The sequence below is a fragment of the Macaca nemestrina genome, chromosome 1 (genome assembly GCF_043159975.1).
Source record: "Macaca nemestrina isolate mMacNem1 chromosome 1, mMacNem.hap1, whole genome shotgun sequence".
Classification (NCBI taxonomy): Eukaryota; Metazoa; Chordata; class Mammalia; order Primates; family Cercopithecidae; genus Macaca; species Macaca nemestrina.
Window position 1 is genome coordinate 199048497 of NC_092125.1, and position 19307 is coordinate 199067803.

The 19307-nt window shown below is 48.3% G+C and overlaps 1 protein-coding gene across 5 annotated transcripts in view; it reads left to right on the plus strand.

Annotated features, from left to right (window-relative positions):
* The window catches only part of LOC105494690 (DLG associated protein 3), a 64943-nt gene extending 46246 nt beyond the window's left edge, over positions 1 to 18697 (plus strand). For all 5 annotated transcript variants that reach the window (XM_011763358.3, XM_011763355.3, XM_011763360.3 and 2 more), the window contains 4 exons: positions 13898 to 14382; positions 15340 to 15431; positions 16847 to 16990; positions 17832 to 18697. In XM_011763358.3, the coding sequence (XP_011761660.1) occupies positions 13898 to 14382; positions 15340 to 15431; positions 16847 to 16990; positions 17832 to 18050 (940 nt within the window). In that variant the 3' untranslated portion in view covers positions 18051 to 18697. The remainder of the gene's footprint in view (positions 1 to 13897; positions 14383 to 15339; positions 15432 to 16846; positions 16991 to 17831) is intronic.
* The last annotated feature ends 610 nt before the right edge of the window (positions 18698 to 19307 follow it).

Consider the following 19307-nt stretch of genomic DNA (forward strand, 5'->3'; position numbering starts at 1 on the left):
TTTTTCATGATCCAGAAGACAGGTGATTGTGTTTTGCAGTATGGTGGCTATTGTGATTGGGATGTTTTTCTTCTATTGTATTTTACAACTAGGCACTGCTAGTATGTGGGAGCACTGTTAGGTTTTTCTTTTTTTTTCTTTTTTTTTTTGAGCGAGAGTTTCGCTCTTGTCCTCCAGGCTGGAGTGCAGCGGCGCAATCTCAGCTCACTGCAAGCTCTGACTCCCGGGTTCACGCCATTCTCCTGCCTCAGCCTCTTGAGTAGTTGGGATTACAGGCACCTGCCACGACACCTGGCTAATATTTTGTATTTTTAGTAGAAACGGGGTGTCGCCATGTTAGCCAAGCTGGTCTCAAACTTCTGACCTCAGGTGATCCACCCACCTCAGCCTCCCAAAGTGCTGGGAATACAGGCGTGAGCCACCGCACCTGGCCTCTACTGTTAGGTTTTGTATGTTTTGTATGTTGATTTTGTATTCAGTAACGTTGCTGCTGAATTAGGTCTCTCTTACTAGTCTCATAGGTTATTTGAAGATCATGATGGGCTTCCTATATATATATAGTCAGTTATTTTTCTGCGAATGAAGATATTTATTTTAAATCTGTATTTTTCATTTATTTTTCTTGTAATACTGCATTGAATAGGACTTCTGTTCACTGTTGAGTAGTATTGACTTTAGTGGCTATGCTTTTCAAGATGATGTTTGCTACATATTTTGATGGATACCATTTGTCAGGTTAAGGAAATTCCTTTCTATTCCTAGTTGGCTACGTATCTTATTTTTATTTTTTAAAATAGAGAACATGAGTGGAATTTTATTGAATGCTTCTTAGAATCTATTTAGATGATCATGATTTTTCTTCAGTGTGTAACACGGTGAATTATATGAATGGATTTTCCATTCTTTCATTCCTGGGATAAACCCTGCTTGATCCCATTGTCAGTTTGGATTAAATTTGGCTGTGAGTCACAGGGCCTCAGTAGTGTCTTAAACAAGTGTATTTTTCTCTCATTAAAAAAAAAAAAAAGCCAGCTTAGATGTAGGGAGTGCAATGTCAGGACTCCAGACTCCTTCTATTTTGTACATCACTTCATGTCCAGGGACCTCAGGTTCAAGCTCCTCCAGGCATGTCTGCATTCTGACCAGTGAGAAGGAGGAAAGAGGAAGAGGGATGCAGTCCTTCCTTTTTAAAAAGACTTCCTGAAAGTTACACACAACCACTTTCATTACATTGGCTAAAATCTCATCACATGGTGGCACCTAGCTGCAAGGGAGGCTGTGGGGTATAGTCTTTTAGCTGGGAAGCAATGTGGAGGGTGTAAACTACATAGCTAACAATCAGGGTTCTCATGCCTAAAGACAAAGAATACATATGTGGAACTCTAGGGGTTTTTGTTACAGTTTGCTATATTATTTTTGTATACATTATTAGATTTTTGAACAGTTGCTACTTTAAAATTTTAAATCATTTATATTTATGAATATATCATAAGTGATAAATCATAATAATTATAAGCCTACCATTTTTTATTGTTATTCAATTCAGGTATTAGAGCTAAGATAGGCTCCTAAAATGAATTTGGTAGGTTTCTCTGTGTTTTTGTTCTTTGGAACAATTTCTGTAAGACAAGAATTATCTATTCCTTAAGGTTTGGTAAAGGTTGCCTATAAAATTATCTAGGTCTGATGGCTTTTGCGGGTAGGAGAGACTTTTAAAACTACAGCTTCAGTTTCTTTAGTGATTATTGACCTGTTCTGGTTTTATTTTTTTTTCTTGAATCATTTTGGTGATTTATATTTTTCTAAAAAAAGAAACATTTTATAAAAATTGACGGTTTTCAAAGTTTTTGGCACAAATATTCTTTCTCATAGTATTAAAATGTGTTATCAATATTTATTGCATCTCTATATTGATATCTACCTTTGCATTTCTTCTTCTTTTTTTTTTTTTTTGAGACAGAGTCTCACTCTGTTGCTCAGGCTGCAGTGCAGTGGTGCGAGCTTGACTCACTGCAACCTCCACCTCCCAAGTAGCTGGGATTACAGGCATCTGCCACCATGCCTGGCTAATTTTTGTACTTTTAGTAGAGATGGGTTTTCACTATGTTGACCAGGCTGGTCTCAAACTCCTGACCTCAAGTGATCCGCCTGCCTCAGCCTCCCAAAGTCCTGGGATTACAGGCCTGAGCCACTGTGCTTGGCTCCCTTTTTATTTCTAATACCATGTATTTATGTCTTACTTCTCTTTCTTGAATCAACCTTGCCTGAGGTTTGTATATTTTATCATTTAAATATATTTTTAGTCTGGGCACAGTAACTCACACCTATAATCCCAGTACTTTGGGAGGCTGAGGCGGGAGGATTGCTTGAGGTCAGGAGTTCAAGATGAGCCTGGGCAACATAGTGAGACCAGATCTCTACAAAAAAATGCAAAAATTAGCTGGGCTTGGTGGTGTGCATCTGTAGTTCCAGCTCCCGGGGAGGCTGAGGCAGGTGGATAACTTGAGCCCATGGGTTTGAGGCTGCTGTGATCTCTGATCACACCCCTGTACTTCAGCCTGTCTTTGAGACAGTGAGACCCTGGGTCAAAGAAAGAAAAGGGGGGGAAAGAAAAAAAAGTATGTTGAAATTTATATTTTATTCGTCTTTTAGAAAAGCTAGTGTTTGGTTTTGGTGAGCAATCTTTAATATTTCTTTTCTTCTACTACTTTTGATTATTTTCTTTCATCTGCTGTGTTTGTCTTTTTTTCTGCCTCTTGAATTCATCCCTAACTTTCAATATTTGTTATGTTTTAACATGTGCTGTTAGGACTGTAACTTCCCTTATATCTATATACTTTCATGGCTGTATCTCATAAGTTTTGAGAAGCGGCATTTTTATTGTACATTTCTGAAGATGTAACTTTTATCTTTCATCACTTTTCTCATAATTTCCTTTTTAACCTATGAATTTTTAGAATAATTTTTTTTTTTAAGTTTTCAGATGAATTTTTTTTGACAGGGGACTGCCTTTTCATTACAGATTTCTAAATATGCTCCATTGTGGTCATATTATGTATCTGTTATATTTATTCCTTAGAATTTGTTGAGACGTCGTTCATTATATATTTGTATATCATATATCAGGGGTCCTCAAACCCCGGGCGGGGGACTGGTACTTGTCCATGGCCTGTTAGGAACCAGGCACAACAGGAGGTGCACAGCAGGCAAGTGAGCATTACTGCCTCAGCTCCGCCTCCTGTCAGATCTGCGGTAGCATTCGATTCTCATTGGAGCCTGAACCCTATTGTGAACTGTGTATGTGAGGGATCTAGGTTGTGTGCTCCTTATGAGCATCTAATGTTTGATAATCTGTCTCCCATTACCGCCAGATGGGACCGTCTAGTTGCAGGAAAACAAGCTCAGAGCTCCTATTGATTCTACATTATGATGAGTTGAATAATTATTTTATTATATATTACAATGTAATAATAATAGAAATAAAATGCCCAATAAATGTAATGTGCTTGAATCATCCCAAAACCATCCTCTACCACGCCCCCCTGCAACTTCTGGAAAAATTGTCTTCTACGAAACTAGTCCGTGGTGCCAAAAAGGTTGGGGACCACTGTCGTATATGGTCAAATTTATAAATTATATTTTTCAAATGTTTATCCCTTTTTTGTACATTTGATCTACCAGTTCTGAGAGGTGTGTTAAAAATGTCTCACCACGATTGTGGATATGTCATTTTCCCTGGTAACTTTGTTAATTTTTACTTCAGTTTGAGAGTGTGCTGTTTATAAGCATTCAAGCTTGTGACTGTTGTATCTTCTTGGTGGCTTGGCTCTTTTATCATTAAATAGGCTGCTTTTCATCCTTACTAATGGCTTTTGCCTTGAAGTCTTTTTTGCCTGATTTTTATTGCTATGACTACTTGCTTTTGGTTAATTTTCCAATACATCTTTTTCCATCCTTTTATTTTCGACCTTCCTATATCCTTATGTTTTAGATGTGTTGCTTTTTTTTTTTTTAATTTTTATTTTTTTGACATGAGTCTTGCTTTGTCGCGCAGGCTAGAGTGCATTGGCATGATCTCAGCTCACTGCAACCTCGCCTCCCGGGTTCTAGCAATTCTCCTGCCTCAGCCACCTGGGTAGCTGGGATTACAGGCATGTGCCACCAAACCTGGATAATTTTTTGTGTTTTTAGTAGAGACGGGGTTTCGCCATGCTGGTCAGGCTGGTCTCGAACTCCTGACCTTAGGTGATCCACCTGGCTCGGCCTCCCAAAGTGTTGGGATTACAGAAGTGAGCCACCACGCCTGGCCTATATGTGTTGCTTATAAGCGATATGTAACTAGAGTTTAGACATATTTAATCCATGTATATATTTTTCTTTACTGATTTGAGTTTATTTCTATCATCTCTTTAAAAATTTTCTAGTTGGCATGCTTTTTCTTTGCTGTCTCCCTCTTCTACTTTTTATCTTACGTTGAACTGATCAACAGTAAATAGAGTTTACTTTATTTCTCTTCTTCTCTCCACTGGTTTGGAAGTTTACATTTTAGTAGTGATTTCCCTTAAAAATTTAACAGATATACTTAATTTCACATTTTCCTAATAAAGTCTAACATTAGTCAGTACTTCTGTCCCTCTTAGGCACAAAACAAGACTTTTGGAACACTTTACTTTCCTTCTTAATTTTCTCTTCCCATCTTCCATGTTATGTTTATCTAGCAGTTTGACTATACCTCTTTAAAAGTCTGTGAAATCAGCTGCTGTTGTATCTTTTATGCTTTAACAGTTTAGATTTACAAGTGTGTTTCCATAATTTGTGTGTTCACTATTGTTTGTTACTGCCCTCTTCTTCCTCCTGGTTCAGTTTCCTTCATGCTGAAGCATTGCTTGAAATTTTTTTTTTTTTTTTTTTGAGACGGAGTCTCGCTCTTTCTCCCAGGCTGGAGTGCAGTGGCCAGATCTCAGCTCACTGCAAGCTCCGCCTCCCGGGTTCACGCCATTCTCCTGCCTCAGCCTCCGGAATAGCTGGGACTACAGGTGCCTGTCACCTCGCCCGGCTAGTTTTTTGTATTTTTTTTAGTAGAGACAGGGTTTCACCGGGTTAGCCAGGATGGTCTCGATCTCCTGACCTCATGATCCGCCCGTCTCGGCCTCCCAAAGTGCTGGGATTACAGGCTTGAGCCACCGCGCCCGGCCTCATTGCTTGAAATTTTAAAGTTAATATCTTCCCTTGAGGGTTGACGTTTCTTGTGTTTCACGGGGGTAATACTCATTTGAACCCCACACCCCCACACAAGGAAGCCTTCATGTTCTGATTTCCCAGCATTCTCCTTCCAGGCCACATTCCTGCATCCCTGGCATGAGTGTTTCCAGTCCAAGTTTGCAAATGAAACAGACCTTCTTGGCTGCCGGCTTTGTGCACAGGGTCTCTTTCCAGCTCCCCTTGCTGCACAGCTTTGGGGTCTCTCCTCTCATCCTCCTTCAGCATTTTCATCCAGCCTCTAGCATATGTCTGGCCTGATCTCCCTGTGGTTCACTTGGCTTAGACCCTCTCTGACTATACGGGTTTTGAATTTCCTTCCTGTTTCTGGTACCCTGAAAATTCTCATTCCTATTTTCAAGCCCAGCATTGTAGCAAAAACACCTTTTTGATTTCTTAAAACCCAGCATCTCTATGTGTTTAGGGTGTGAGTGGGAGCTTCCTAAGTTAGTTCAGTCTACTCTATTGGTCGGTGGTCTGGGTAAGGCTGATAGCGGTGGATACAGAGAGAAGTGGGCCAATTTGAGCAGTGTTTTGGAGTGAAAGTCAGGGAAGGGCAGGGACAGGCAGAGAACGTGGCCTTCCTTGCTGTCGTGTAAGTGGTTGGTGAGGTCTTGATGTGGCGGACTGAGGAGAGGACATGGTGTTGAATAAGCATCTAAAGAACCAAATTGCCTGGGACAGGTGATCACACTGGGAATTCAGAGGGAGTGACAGGTGGGGAGAGGGGAAATCTGGCCCATCTCTTTGGCCAGGCTCCCTGGCCTGTCTGCTGCAGGCGTCCTTAGTCATACACCTGCACAGTCCTTTCTGTCCCTTATGTCCCTGGCACTTTAAGTCTGACTCCTCACACACCGTGCCCCAACTGGTGCATAAAAGTGAGCCATGAATTCCAGCAGCCTCGCCTGGCCAGCATTCAGGCCTAGCCCGCCGCACACAGCCCAGCCTCATTTTCTTTGACTCTCTTGTCCTTACTGCTGTTTTGCTCATCCCAGTATCTGTTTCTTTCTCTGTGCTTTGGTTTTAAAAATTGCTGGGCAGGAAACATCTCTTCTCTTCTGCCTTTCAGGATGTTCCCTGCTCACCTCTTGGGTGAGGATTTTGGACTTATTGTCCCTTCTGTCTGGGAATTGTCTGTGAGTCCTTCCAGTTGCCCAGCATCAGTGATCACTTGGCGTAGAATATACGAGGAGGGGGCTGGCACCCCTTCAGTTCTATCTCCACCGCACACACCCCTGCCAAGATTCATCTGTCCATAGATATTTATTGGATCTGCATTATTTGCCAAACACTGTGCTGGGCACTGAGGATGCAAAGGTGAGCAGAACCAGAGACAGCTCCTGCCCATGCAAAGCTTACCACTAAGTTAATCTAAGAATCTCATTAATGACATAGCCACTGTGCCAGGTGCCACAAAGGAGAGGCATGTGAGCCTTGACAGTGTAGACTATGGGGCTTTGAGTCTGCCAGAGGTGTCAGGCATGGCTTCCTTGGGAAGTGACGTTTGGATGGAGATCTGAAGGATGAACAAAAATTAACTGATTGAAAAATGGAAGATAAGGTTCCAGGCAGAAGGAATAGCATATGCTAAGGCCTTGTGGTGAGAGAGAACATACTTAATCAGTTACCAGCCGTGTCTCAACGTGTCCTTACGACACCTGTTTCCCTAGACCCAGCACACTCTGGGCCATGATAAAAGGATGCATCAAATGCCTTGCTGAATATTAGCAAATGGCCTTTTGAAGTCATCGAAAATGGGATTTTTGCCTCCAACTCTCTCTAACCATGGGGATCTGCCTGTATCTTCCACCTCTAGGTTCCCCCCAGAAAGACCTTATCTTAAACTGTAAATTTAGCAAAAACAAAACCAACAACATCAACAGCAAAACCTGCCAAAATAAAGAAACAAAAACCACCAGGATGCCCAGTTAAGTTTGATAATCAGATAAACAATGAATACATTTTAGTATGTCACATGCAATATTTGGGACATACTTATACTAAAAAAATCTGTTATTTATCTGAAATTCAAATTCAACTGGGAGTCCTATATTTTATCTGACATCCCTACTCATACCTGCTTGTGCCCACTAAGGGCCACCTGGAGAACTCTGTGGAGGAAGATCTGCCTACCCTTTCCTTAACATTATGGTCATTTCTAGCTTTGGGACCTTGGGAAGGGTATATGCTGAAAGAATGGCCCCTTAAGCCTGGGAAGGAAGCTTCCATCCCCATGAAGTTATATTCCAAGAACAGTCCTGCAAAAGCAATGAGAAGCTGACTACCCAAAGCCCTGGGCACAGATGCTGCCTCCATTCCTGAGCCTGCAACTTTAGGACAGTTCCTGACTGACCCTCATGACTCGTCCTGAATCTCCCACCCTAGCCTCCACTTGGCATCCCTGTCACAGCCCCCAGGCTGGAGTGGTGGGTTCAGTGAGCCCTGCTTGATTATATGTTTAGGCTCTTAGATGCCTTCACACAGGAGCTTCTATAGCAGCTAGTTTGAAGGCTATGCCTAGTTGAAATGACACCGTCCTTCCCCCTCCCTACCCACTCCCCCTCCCACCCCTCCAGCCTGCTGCCAAATACTCCTGGCAAAACCTCTCGACAACTTCTGGATACTGAGCTTTCCTTGGATACTGTGTCTCTTGGGATAATCCAGCTTCTACCCAGAGGCTTTTATGTTATCCCCCAGAGAATCACAGTAGAAACTCTCCCTGAGGTAGAATCACAGTGGAAACTCTCCCTGAAGTAACCATGATAACAACTTGCAGAATCATCAGGAATGTAATCATTGTCACCTTGGAGAACTCAAAGGGAGGAGGCTTCTGCAGCCGCATTTAAAGGCTTGGGAGAAAATACTTTGAACGCATTGTTACGCATTAATGACAATTCACAGCTGAAGCCAGTTTCTATCCTGTGCTGACAGCTGTTGGTGGACACCACAGCAAATACTGCCAAATCCAAAACTAAATAGCGACATAAGCCCTGAACTTCACTATTCTAAAAATTCATCTGTTATAGTTAGGAGTGGGTTTGACTGTGAGTTCTAGAAAACCCCCAAACAACAGTGATTTAAATATGATAGAAGTTTATTTCTTTCTTACTTAGAGGAAATCCAGGGAGACTTAGTTGAGGTCTGGTAGGTGCCCCACAGTGTCAGGACCCGGAGCCTTCTATCTTATTCTTCATCCCCCACCCCACTTAGCACTTCCCTTTGGTCTCATGTTTCAAAATGGCTGCTCGAGGTCCAGCCATCATGTCTGCATTCTGGTGACTGGGAAGGAGGAAGAGACAAGGAAGGGCATATCTCCTCCTTTTAAGGACACTTTCTGGAAATTGCACATGCCACTTCTACTTTTGTCTCATGGGCTAGAACTTACTCACATGGGTACACCTAGTTGGTAGGGAGAATGGGAAAGAATCTTTATTCAAAGTAGCCATGCGTCCAACATAAAATGGTGGGGTTCTGTTACTAAGGGGGAAGTGGAGAGTGGATCTTAGAAGACAGTTAGTGGTCTCTACCATCCTTCCTTCCTTCCTTCCAACCAATCAACCAACCAACCAGCCAACGTTTCTGTGTGATGAACTGCCCTATTTAGTGAGGAGACACTTATGCAAATAACCAGCCATGATACAATGTGATATGGAGTATAAAAGAGTTTTGTTCAAAGCGCTGTGGGAGAACAGATGGAAATGATCAACAGCAATCATAATAATTAATAACTACAATGCCCTAGCCGGGTTCTCAGTGCTACATTCCGATGATTGTGTTTGTCCAGCTCCCTTTCTTTTCAGTGAGAGCTGCAAACCATTCTACTTCTCTAGAATAGCTAACACAATGGGCAGGCAGGGTGCTGTTCTGAGTTCTTTATGGATATTATCTCAAAACAATCTTATGAACTGTTACTATTATCATTCTCATTTACAGATGGGGAAATGAGGCACAAGCCACAGAGCTGGGTTTTGGACCCGGGCAAGGCTCCAGAGCACACAGGCCTAACTGCTCTGTTCTAATACCCCCACTAAAGCTGCTCATTTTCATTCCTTTCCCTACTCCCCAGACATCTCCAGCAGATAACCACCCCACATCACCCACTTCATTGTGATGACTGGGGTCAACTGGTGGGACTTCTGTCCACTTCCAAGCCAAACCCCAGCTTACTTAGATCTCTTCCCTTGTTTCTTCCACCAGCCCTGCCTTCATTTTAGGAGTCAACCCCCTTAAGCCTTGGTTTTCTGATCTACTAGTAGGGCTGATACTAACACCCATAGAGTGGGACTGTTTGTGAGGACTGAGCGTGTTTATTCATGGAAAGTGCTTCTCCTGGCACATACTAAGTGCTCAGAAGATGTTATTCTTTTTTATCCCCCTCATATCTGGTTCCTTCTCTCTTCTCTCTCTTCATTCCATTTCTCTTTACAGGTTGTGTTAATTTCGTATTCCTGCTGAAAAAAATGATCACAAATTCAGTGATACATTTTTATGTATCATACATAAACAATACATATTTATTATCTGGGGTCAGAGTCTCAATGGGGTTTCAAACTGGACTCTGGAAGGCTCTGGGAAGAATCCATTTGGTCACTTTTTCCAGTTTGTAGAGGCTGACCACACTCCTTCGCTTGTAGCCTGCTTCTGTCTTCAGAGCCAGCAGTGGTGGGCTGAGTCCCCAGATTACATTATTCCAACCTTGATTCTGTCGTTCCATCTTCTTCTCTGACTCTTCTTCTCTTCTCTTCTTCTCTGACTCTTCTGCCTCCCTCTTTCATTTACAAAATGTGATTACACCAGGATAATCCAGGAGAGTCTCTTCTTCTTAGTATCCTTAACTTAATCACATCTGCAAATTCCTTTTTTGCTGTGGAAGGTGACATATTCACAGGTTCTGGGGATTAGGATGTGGATTCCTTTGGTGGCTGTTATTCTGCCTACAGGTTCTTTCCTCTTGGGATACAGCAAGCAAGAAGCACCCAAAACAAAATATCCCTCTTTAACAGTACATTCTCTTCTGCCTTCCTCCCTTCTCAGCCAGGCTCTTTGAGGGTTGCCTTGACTAGTGTTCTCCACCTCCTGACAACCTGCTGCAGTCTGCATCTGCCCCCACATTCCACCAAACCCACTCTTGCTTGGATCACCCGTGGCTTCCAGATTGCCAAATCTGTGGGCACCTTTCATTCTTAACCGGCTGCGTTTTCCATACTAGCTGCCCATTCCTTCATGAGACCTTTCTGTCCCCTCTCTGCTTTTATGTCACTTTCTGCTGGTTTTCTCCCTCTTCCTTTCCGGCTTAGACTCCTCTATGAGCTGCACCATCTCCACCCACCCCTGAAATGTCCATGTTTCCCCGGGGTTTGGATCTTGGATCCGTTGTTCTTTTCTTGGGTGAGCTTGTCCCACACTGCTGGTTTTAAATGCCACTTGCATAGGGATGAGCACCTCCTGCTTGTGCTGTACACATCTCTGGCTGCTGGCCGGGAGCGTTGGTGAGGACTGTGCTTCCAGTCATCCCATCGGCTCGTCGGCTTCCTTGGTCTCCTTTGAGGCAGACATGTGAGAGAGCTCACTGAGGCAGTGACTTGAGAAGCATGCAGCCTGGGGCACTTGGTGCTTCTGTTCCCGGCAGTATGGCTGTTTCCATACTGTTTCCATCGCGATGGAATGGGATTCTCTCAGGACATCTCAGAGGACAGGTGGAAGGCAGCGAACACGGCAGTGCCGAAGGACAGAGCTGTGTTTAGCAGGGGTGACAGGAAAGCACGCAGGCGTGGTAGATCATCAGGCACGTATTTATTGGAGCAAACCCCTCCATTACCATTGTGGTTTGCAACAGCTGTAGCTCTGAAGGAGCCACAAGCTAACTGGAGCACAAAGGCACACGAACATTCAAAGCAAGTCAAGGTGCATCCTAACTGCAGTTAGACACGCAAGACTCTCACCAGAAAGAACAATCTGCCCGAATGGCAGGGCTGCCTGTGAAGCCAGGAAGGGCTGCTGAGGGAGGTGTGGTAATCAGGAGTGGTCTTGGGGGCAGAGGGGGGTGAAACAGGTGAAACAGGACTTAAGCAGGGAATGGACATTTCAGGCAGGGAAATAGCGTGTGCAAAGACTTGGAGTCAACTTGGGGAACAAGGAGAATGTGGGGGAGATGAAGTTGAAGAGGAGGACTGTGTCCAGGGCATCAGGACCTCAGATAATGCTGGTACAGGAAGTCTGAACTTTGTCTTGTTGGTAGTAGGGGACCGTGGAAGTGTTTTGAGCAGGGGAATGACTTGGCAGAGCTCAGCTTTAGGAAGACTATTCCAGTCTTGGGTGGACTGGGGAGGGCCCCAGATCTTAAAATATGCAAAATATAATTTTAGAGAGAGGAGCTACCTTGGCAATTACTTATCTATTTCTATAATTGTATATATGTGTGTATTTTTAGATGTATATATGTGTGTATATTTATATCTAATATATATATTTTTTAAGTACATACACATACACATTGGACGACCTAGATGGAGGATGAGTGACAAAGGCACACAGTGACAAAGCCAGCATTAGAACTCAGAGCTAACTCCTGGTCCCATGCTCTTCCTCTGCAGGGTACTCATGGAGGCAGAGGTATCTGAAAGGAGGCCAGTTTAATCATCAGGGCAGATGGTGGTACAAGCCTTGACCAGGGCAGGACAGGGCAGACACTGAGGGGAAGACTGTGTGGGAGGCAATGAGGATATGTTCTCTCTTCTTCTCCCTCTCTGGGTGGGGGTTGGGACATAGGGCTCGTTGGAGACTGCACATGAGTGCATCTCTCCTTCCTGGGTCCTGCAGCATCCTTCTGGGCCTGGTTTCTATGGCAACAGGCTCCCAGCAGGCAGCCTGCCAGCTGGAGAGAAGTAGGCAGGCAGGCAGGCAGGGAGAGAAGGCCTGGGCAGCAAGAGGAAGGCTGAAGTTGCGGGGGTTGGGAGAGTCTCTTGGGGAGGTGGAGGGACCCCTAGAGCTGGTTCCACAATCCCTTCTGACCATGTAGGGGCGGAGGTAGCTCAGGACACACAGGCTTTTCTTTTGTGGTCCTTGAATTTCCAAACCTTGATCTTCTGTTTATCCCCCACTTCCCACATCTCCTGGCTCCCACTTCTTAAAGTATTGCCTGGTCCCAACCTCATGCATCTTAAGGGACCGCTGACTTCTTTATAGAAAAGAACTCTGAATTCAGGGAAAAAATGAACAAGGTCAGTTGACTTTCTGGTTTGCATAAGATTTGCATATTATTAACTCAAAGACAAGAAATTTCTAAGCCCTATGTCATTCCTGCAAATAACTTAATTCAGCTCCACTGGCACTGACTTACTGTGTCTGGCCAGGCTCTGGGCTGAGCCATCGGGGTCCCTAGAGAAGTCCTCCCAGCTGCAGGCCCACTCCACCCGCAGCTGCTCCAAGGCATTTCTTCCTGTGATGTTCTAGCAGCTGGTGCAGTGCGAAGTGCTTGGACTGTGGAGCCCAGCAGCCCTGAGTCCAAATCCTGGCTCTGCTACTTTGAAGCTGGGTTGACTTGATTTACTCATCTCTAGGTAGGGCTGAGGACACTCTAGTGCAGCTGGTGTAAACTAGCATAGACATAGCATTTGTTAAAATATTGAAATACTTCGACCAGGCATGGTGGCTCACGCCTGTAATCCCAGCACTTTGGAAGGCCGAGGTGGGCGGATAACCTGAGGTTGAGAGTTTGAGACTGGCCTGATCAACATGGAGAAACCCTGTCTCTTCCAAAAAGAGACAAAAGGCGCATGCCTGTAATCCCAGTTACTCAGGAGGCTGAAGCAGGAGAATCGCTTGAACCCGGGAGGCAGAGGTTGTGGTGAGCCGAGATCATGCCATTGCACTCCAGCCTGGGCAACAAGAGCAAAACTCCATCTCAAAAAAAAAAAAAAAAAAAAATTGAAATACTTCTGCCTTCACTGGTAAAGAGCCACCACCCTGGCTCCTCTGACCCACCCCACAATCTAGCCTCTCCAGGGCACTGCTGCAGCATTTTGGTCTGTGCCTGCTCTGCCTGGCGTATGCCAGCATCTGCTCTGTCCATGGACTGAACTGGTTGCTAAATAGTTTGGATATCACCCCTGTCTAGAGGCAGTGCAATAGGTAGGTATATTATGTACATAACTGTTGCAAGGACATATATATATATATATGTATTTTTTTTTTTCTTTTCTTTTTTTTTTGAGACGGGAATCTCACTCTCTCGCCCAGGCTGGAGTGCAGTGGCGGATCTCGACTCACTGCAAGCTCTGCCTCCCAGGTTCACACCATTCTCCTGCCTCAGCCTCCCGAGTAGCTGGGACTACAGGTGCCCGCTACCACGTCCGGCTAATTTTTTGTATTTTTAGTAGAGGCGGGGTTTCACCGTGTTAGCCAGGATGATCTCGATCTCCTGACCTCAGGATCCGCCCGCCTCGGCCTCGCAAAGTGCTGGGATTACAGGCGTGAGCCACCGCGCCCGGCCAGGACCAATATATTTAAAGTGCATAGGTTAATGTCCATCACTTTGTAGGTTCCCTTCCTCATTCCCTTCCTTTTTTTTGGCTTGGGGTGGGGGTGAGAGCTGGGATGAGCCTGGGCAATGGGGGATGACAGCCACCCCTCTCCCCAGGCGAGCAAGGTTCAAGCGCTCCAACAGTGTGACGGCCGGCGTGCAGGCAGACCTGGAGCTGGAGGGCCTGGCAGGCCTGGCCACGGTTGCCACAGAAGACAAGGCCCTGCAGTTTGGACGTTCCTTCCAGAGGCACGCCTCTGAGCCCCAGCCTGGGCCCCGGGCCCCCACTTACTCAGTCTTCCGCACGGTCCACACGCAGGGCCAGTGGGCCTACCGCGAGGGCTACCCACTGCCGTACGAGCCGCCGGCCACCGATGGGTCGCCCGGCCCTGCCCCCGCCCCCACCCCCGGCCCCGGGGCCGGCCGCCGTGACTCCTGGATAGAGCGCGGTTCACGTAGCCTCCCCGACTCAGGCCGCGCGTCCCCCTGCCCACGGGACGGCGAGTGGTTCATCAAGATGCTGCGGGCAGAGGTGGAGAAGCTGGAGCACTGGTGCCAGCAGATGGAGCGTGAGGCGGAGGACTATGAGCTACCCGAGGAGAGTGAGTCACGGCATCGGAATGAGGGGACTCTGGGGACCATGGCCTAGTGTGTGCTCAGGAGACCCTGATGGGGGTGGCTGGGGCTGCAGTGTAACAGGAGGCCCCTTCAGTTTGTGCCTCACTGGTCTGCATTGGAGCGTGGCAGGTCAACATTGGCAGCAAGGCATGCTGGGAGCTCTTGGAAGGGAGCAGGGTGCACACGGTGCAGCTTTAGAGGCCAGGGGCTGGGACTGCAGACAATGCAGGCCAAAGGGCTGGACCGTCTATGGATGGCTACTAGTCCAAATCACCAAGTTTATGGGGACTAAGATCTGGACTGGTGTGGGGATCCAGGTGGTGGGACCAAGATTACAGAGAGGGAGGCAGTTCACAATGTCAGATCCTGTCTGAGGCATAGATGAGGGAGATTCAGCCAGGGAGACATGGCCCTGGCCCGAGGGAAAGCCTGGCCCTTCCTGTAAGTCAGATCCACTGAGAGACACAGTCTTACTCCAGAATCTCTGAGTTGAGGGGACAGTGACTATGAAGATGTGTTACGTACATTAAATTACTTGGTCATTCTTAAAGAGCCAAGGAGTCTTGCATGCACTGGTGAGTGATGAACAAAGCTTAGCCAATGGGTGGTCACTGAGCTAATGCCCTAGCCAAGGCCATAGGCTAGGCTGGGGCTGGTTTCTGTCTGTTTTCTGATATGGGAGGGAGAAAGGATAAAGGAGAATGAGCACTCAAGAAATGTAGGCTGTATGAAGGAGGGAACATCAGGGTCTGAGGATACAGTCTTGGTGTAGTGGAGCAAGAACTTGTTATGAACTTGAGGATAGGATGGGGCTGGGGCTGGAGGAGATTGATGGATAGACAGTGCCAAGCAACCGAGGGATCAGCGTTCAGGGCAGACTTCCTGGAGTCTGGGGAAGGAGATGCATCATTTCCCTCCCTGAATTTCCTTCTGCTTTCTAGTCCTGGAGAAGATCCGCAGTGCTGTGGGCAGCACACAACTTCTCCTGTCCCAGAAGGTTCAGCAGTTCTTCCGGCTGTGTCAGCAAAGCATGGTGAGTGCCCATAGTAGTAGATCCTGCCAGATATATGTGACCCAGAGTGTGTGTGTGCTGGAGGTGAGACAGGCAGGTGACCCAGTGTGTGTGTGTACCAGAGGTGAGACCAGGCCTGCATGCCTGCAGGAGTAGCTGTCAATCTTGTGCCTGGAGGTAGGACCAGGTGTTTGTGCACAAGAAGGGAGGGCTGGGCTCTTTCTTGTCCCCCTGTCTCCCAGCCCCCACCCACTCTCCCAGGCTGAGGTTCCTGGCAGTTAGCGTGGATAGGACTTTCTCTTGTCCTTGTTGCGGGAAGTCAGGGACCCCGAATGGAGGGACTGGCTGACGCCATGGCAGAAGAACATAAATTATGAAGATTTCATGGACATTTATTAGCTCCTCAAATTAATACTTTTATAATTTCTTACACCTGTCTTTACTGCAATCTCTGAACATAAATTCTGAAGATTTCAGGGACACTTATCACTTCCCCAATCAATATTCTTGTGATTTCCTATGCCTGTCTTTAATCTCTTAATCCCATCATCTTTGTAAGCTGAGGATGTATGTTGCCTCAGGACCCTGTGATGATTGCGTTAACTGCACAAATTGTTTGTAGAGCATGTGTATTTGAACAATATGAAATCTGGGCACCTTAAGAACAGGATAACAGCGATTTTCAGCAAACAAGGGAGATAACCTTAAAGTCTGGCTGCCTGTGGGCCGGGCAGAACAGAGCCGTATTTCTCTTCTTTCAAAAGCAAATAGGAGAAATATTGCTGAATTCTTTTTCTCAGCAAGGAACATCCCTGAGAAGGAGAATGCATTCCCAAGGGGAGGTCTCTGAAATAGCTGCTTTGGGAGTGTCTGTCTTTTACAGTTGTAGATAAGGGATGAAATAAGCCCCGGTCTCCTGTAGCACTCCCAGGCCTATTAGGACGAGGAAATTCCCGCCTAATAAATTTTGGTCAGATGGGTTGTCTACTCTCAAACCCTGTCTCCTGATAAGATACTATCAATGACAATGCGTGCCCAAAACTTTATTAGCAATTTTAATTTCGCCTTGGTCCTGTGATCTCGCCCTGCCTCCATTTGCCTTGTGATATTTTATTACCTTGTGAAGCATGTGATGTCTGTGACCCACACCCTATTCGTACACTGCCTCCCCTTTTGAAAATCACTAATAAAAACTTGCTGGTTTTGTGGCTTGGGGGCATCACGGAAGCTGCCGACATCTGATGTCTCCCCCGGACACCCAGCTTTAAAATTTCCCTTTTTTGTATGCTTTCCCTTTGTTTCTCAGACTGGCCAACACTTAGGGAAAATAGAAAAGAACCCATGAAGAATTATCGGGGACAGGTTCCCCAGATAGTCCTGCCTGGGGCTCAGACCTCCCTGACCAATCACTTTCCCTCTGTCTTCCTCTGCTGCAGGATCCCACTGCGTTCCCTGTGCCCACCTTCCAGGACCTGGCGGGTTTCTGGGACCTCCTACAGCTCTCCATCGAGGATGTGACCCTCAAGTTCCTGGAGCTACAGCAACTCAAGGCCAACAGCTGGAAACTCCTGGAGCCTAAGGTGGGGCTGGGGTCCCTTCAGGCAAAGAGGCCAGACTCTGGGAAATTCCCCTCCCCAGAGAGGTGAAGGGTGGGACGAACAAGGGGGCAGGGGAAGGGACCCATAGGCAGCAAGGGCAGCCTTGGACAGGTGATAGGTGACCATCCCCTTCCAGAGTGACCATGCTTGTGGCCACTGCCGTCTGCTTGGCCCCAGTGCTCATCAGTGCTTGAGCTGCCAGAACCCCAAGGCTTCCTCAGCACGGGGCGCGGGGGGCGGGGGGCAGGGAGGCTGCAGGGGCGGGGCGGCTGCAGCTGGAGGAAGCAAAAGGCAAAAGTAGACCTTACAGAAGGACAGACTGTCTTCAGTTCGGGCCTAGGCATCCAGGGCAGAGCCTTGAGAGTCCCCTCAGCCGCCAGGTCGCTGGACCTTGTCTGCGATGAGGGCCAGAGGCCTGGTATGTGCACCCTCATTGCGGAGCCTGGGTCGGGAACTCCCTCCTCCGGGTGGGGACTCCGAGTGAAAACCCGGTTCTGATGCGAGCTGTTGAGAACGGCGCCACCAGGGGGCGCTCGAACGCGCCGCGCTTTGGTAGAAAATGTGGGGATTTGACCTTGTCGGAACAGGCGCGGGTGCGGCTTCAGGTCGCGGGAATCCGTGGCGGATTCTGAGCGCCATGGCTTTCGGAGCCGCGCGGTCGTCAGCGCTCCGGACGCGGGGGTGCGGGGGTGCGGGGGTGCGGGGGTGCGGGGGTGCGGGGGTGCGGGGGTGCGGGGGTGCGGGGGCGCGGGGGCGCGGGGGCGGGCACCGGGATGTTAGGATAGTTCAGCGTCCCAGCTCAGCGCTGTCCTCTGCTCCGCAGGAGGAGAAGAAGGTCCCTCCGCCGATACCAAAGAAGCCCCTGCGGGGCCGGGGCGTGCCGGTGAAGGAGCGCTCCCTGGACTCCGTGGACCGGCAGCGGCAGGAAGCGCGCAAGCGGCTCCTGGCGGCCAAGCGCGCCGCTTCCTTTCGCCACAGCTCGGCCACGGAGAGCGCCGACAGCATCGAGATCTACATCCCCGAGGCCCAGACCAGGCTGTGACCGGTCCGGCCCGCCCAGCCCGGCCTGGGCCCGCGGTTCTCCACCCGTACTGTACACCCAGCGTCGAGGTCACTGTGAACGCGGGCCGCCCCGTGCGCCCGCCCCACCGGCACCGCACGCCCCAGCCCCCGGGCCCGTCACACTCTCGTGGGTTTTTTACCTTCCTGACCCCACGCGAAGGCGCCCGGGCTGGGCAGGGGGCCGTGCCTCTCCGCCCTGCGCCCCTCACCTGGATCCCTCGCCCACCTGGTCCGACGCTTTGTCCCCACCTCCTTCCAATGGGCACCATCTCTGCCATTCTTTTCCCCCCACGGGCCAGGCCGGGCCGGGCCCCCCATCTGGGCTCTGCGTCCCCTCCCCCCACCCCGCGGGGCTGGGCTTCGTGGGGATCAAGCTTCGTGGCTTTTTATGAAGAATCCCGAACCCCGCCTAGGAGCCCGCCCCACCCTCCCAGGGGCTCCATCTTCAGCCCTCTGCCCACTGGGCCCAGGGACCACAGTGGCTGGACCAACCCAGGACCAGGGCGCCTGGGCCTCTCCCCTTTCCCAGCGGCTGGGTAGGGGAGATGGGGGCTTCCTCTCACCACACCTGTGGCTGTTCCCATATCCCCTTGAGTATCCCAGGAAAAATAAAACGGCAGAACTGCACTCGAGCCAACTGCTCTCTCCAGAAGAGGCCACCTCCGTCCCATGTGTGGGAGGACGGGGGTGAAGGGAGAAGGGGCCGGGAGCCCACTCTCTTGGTTTGGAGACAGCAGGGGTGTTGCCTGAGCTCCTCCCAGGGATGGGCCAGCTGGTGGAAAGGAGATTCGGCCCCCTGATGCCCACAGTAAGGACCTGGACCCTCCTGGAGGGGCCCAGGTGGGGTGAAGGGGGGAGGGTGTCAATTTCTCCGCTCTTCCGGTTTCGCTGTATCCCATTCTGCCTCCCAGTCCCCAGGGTTCCCCCAGAGAGGGAAGTCCGGAGCTCGCTGAGCACACAGCATGTGCTTGATAAACCGGGAGTGTGGTGATTGTTAGGTGTTGACAAATAACTGGTTTCCCTTCCCCTAGGGACGCAATGTTCCTTCTGCTCCAGTCATTCCTGATCAGCAGCAGAAAAACTTCAGTCCTGCCACATTTTCTGATGCCTCCTATGGGTGGCCACCTTGGTGGAGGCTGGGGTGGGGGAAGAGGAAGTACAAAGAACAGAGCTCTCCTGGGAAGCTAAATGGCAAACAGAACCTAGTATCGATGGCTTTATTGAGTGGCCAGTGTGG